This window comes from Wasmannia auropunctata, unplaced genomic scaffold (assembly GCF_000956235.1).
Source record: "Wasmannia auropunctata unplaced genomic scaffold, wasmannia.A_1.0 LD319313.1, whole genome shotgun sequence".
NCBI lineage: Eukaryota > Metazoa > Arthropoda > Insecta > Hymenoptera > Formicidae > Wasmannia > Wasmannia auropunctata.
The window spans coordinates 1-2523 of record NW_012043577.1 but is presented as its reverse complement, the minus strand read 5'-3'; the positions used below and the strand labels follow the sequence as shown (position 1 = coordinate 2523).

Here is a 2523-nt window from a genome sequence, read left to right as displayed (position 1 = left end):
TTTCAAACATCGTAAGATTCGAAGTACCAACATTTAATTATACACATTTAACTTGTGTAAGCAATTTGGCAAAATATACCGATTATTTAATATTCTCCTCATTTCTTCATAACATAACTTTATAAAATAATAATAAAATATTATATATACATATATCTATCTTAATGTAAGTATATTAAATAGAACATGGATATTAAGATACACACGCACGCACGCACACACACACACACACACACACATTTATATAGTTATTCGTGTATACGGTAAGTTTGATTAACTTTGATTCGGAAGACATCCAGTAAATTTACTTATCCATTTTGATTAAGCATTAAATATGGCCGGGGAAATAGATAAAATCGTATCATGTCTTTGTTAAAATATTTTCCGTTGCGGCAATGTCACTATGACAGAATATTAAAAAGTAAACTCTATCTCTATATCCTATTATGGTATGATGTCGACGTCTTCACTGCATTCATTAATCTTAAAAATAACTATTCTACAAATATTCAGAAATTGTTAAAAAATAAATAACTATTTTAATTTGTTAAATATAGAGCAGTTTGGTATCTGAGAAATGCAATTTTAGAAAGCCTTTAGAAAGTAGAAATGGCATATTTGGACGTAAATATCTTTAATCCAGACGTCAAGAATAAAACTTATTGTTTCAACAACGAACGCAGAATTGCAACTTCTAATTCTAAGATTAAAAACGGTGTTAACCTGTATCGCTAACACATATTTTACAGGCATCTGAGATCTACCACACGGTACATTTCTTCATGGGGTTCATTCTGGAACCGACCGGGCAATTAAAGTCGCGCGAAAACTCCTCCATGTTCGACAGTGGTCCACGAATGCGAAATTCGGTCGGGCTATGGGAATACGCTTTCGGTCGAGCCTTGTAACAAAACAAATTAGCCGCGCTTATCCAAAACATCTGTTCTGGACTGTACGGTAACCCCGGTAATCTTTGCTCCAGTTTGTTTCGTTTAATCCATTCTTTGTACGCGTAATAGGCTTCCCTTGTGCCGCCATTGTCTGCGATGTTCTCGCGCTGGCTGTTTGTCCCGTTCAACTGTAACAATATAACATATATTAATACGACAAAATTTCAATTTGAAAAAATGTTTCTATATTAATATAGTAAAAAAATATTTCTTTCAAATGCCTTTTTAAAGGCCTAGCTAATAAATCTGATTGTGAGTTGCCTCATATGACTACAGTTTCTTATATTTTATCAATATAATTATCTAGATTTTCTTGCACCAAAATTTTAAAAGAAATTTCATATAGCAAAGCAATAAATTTGGTAAATATAGAAATAAATGTATAAGAATTTAATCTTACGTTCAATCCGACTTCTTCTACAGTATAATTTCCATATTGATGAATTATACATTCGGCCTTCTTGAGAAAACGCTTCTTCGTCTCTGGCTCCCACCAATCCATGAGATTACCTTCCTTATTAAATTCATTGCCTTGATCAATAATGCCGTGGGTAATCTCATGGCCAATAACAAGACCGATGCCGCCATAGTTCATGTAACGTGGCCAATCATTGTTAAAATACACGCCTTGCAAAATACCCGCAGGCAATTCTACAAGATAAATAAAAGAATGAGAAACTGATATAATTTTATGGATTTTATTTTTGAAGTATAGCTCATTATTCAATTCGCAAAAATAATCTAATCTAAAAAAATAATCTAATAAATTTATATCCCAGATTTTATAGCACAAGAAGTTAAAATAAAATTTATAGTTATTAGTCATTAATTTTGAGTTAATTTTGAGATGAAGAAAGAATTTTTTTTGCATATAAAAATGAATTCAAAATTGACATACGACTGAATAGACAACTACATATTTTTTTAAATTTTCTTTGTTATTTGGAATATTTATATGTGCTTTACGGAATTGTAGTTACCAATACTGTTCATGCTCAGTAAGGAAAACGCACTGTTGACAGCCGACTCGCCATAAATTATCCATTCTGTTTTATTCACTGGCTGTCTCAGTCTACTAAATGAGAAATTTCTTTCAAAGATAGACAAGTTATAAATGTTTTCTAAATAATTATCAACACTGAATTCAAGTCCTTCGTAATAATTCTCAAGTTTTCTATCGTCTAACAATTCATTTGGATAGGCAATATGTAAAGTCATGGCGGCTATTTTTTCTAAAGCCCTTCTTCTAGTTTTTTCATCCATCCAATCCACCTAGAAACGCGTGTAATTTTGTAAAAAATTTATTAACGTTTCAAATAATATATGATAAATATTTTTAGATTTAATATTTTTAACATAATATCTCTTAATAACAAATATAGATAATTAAAATGATTCAAAAATTATAATTTATTGATCAAAACACATGTAACACAATATTATCTTTTTTAATTTTCTTTCTTTAATTTATTTTAATCTTTAAATATGGAGAAAAATACTAAAAGAATGAAAATGAGAAATATTCTTTTTTTAAGATTCCAATTCTTATAGATTAGAAGGAGACTTGATAAGA

The 2523-nt window shown here is 29.8% G+C and overlaps 1 protein-coding gene across 1 annotated transcript; it reads right to left on the bottom strand.

The window, feature by feature from the left end:
• Positions 1–617: 617 nt before the first annotated feature.
• LOC105460581 (neprilysin-like) lies at positions 618–2222 on the bottom strand (the record flags this gene model as incomplete). The annotated part of the gene is made up of 3 exons (XM_011707067.1): positions 618–1078; positions 1351–1601; positions 1964–2222. Coding segments are annotated over 3 exons (828 nt in total), but the record flags the coding sequence as incomplete, so codon positions are not given.
• Positions 2223–2523: the final 301 nt, after the last annotated feature.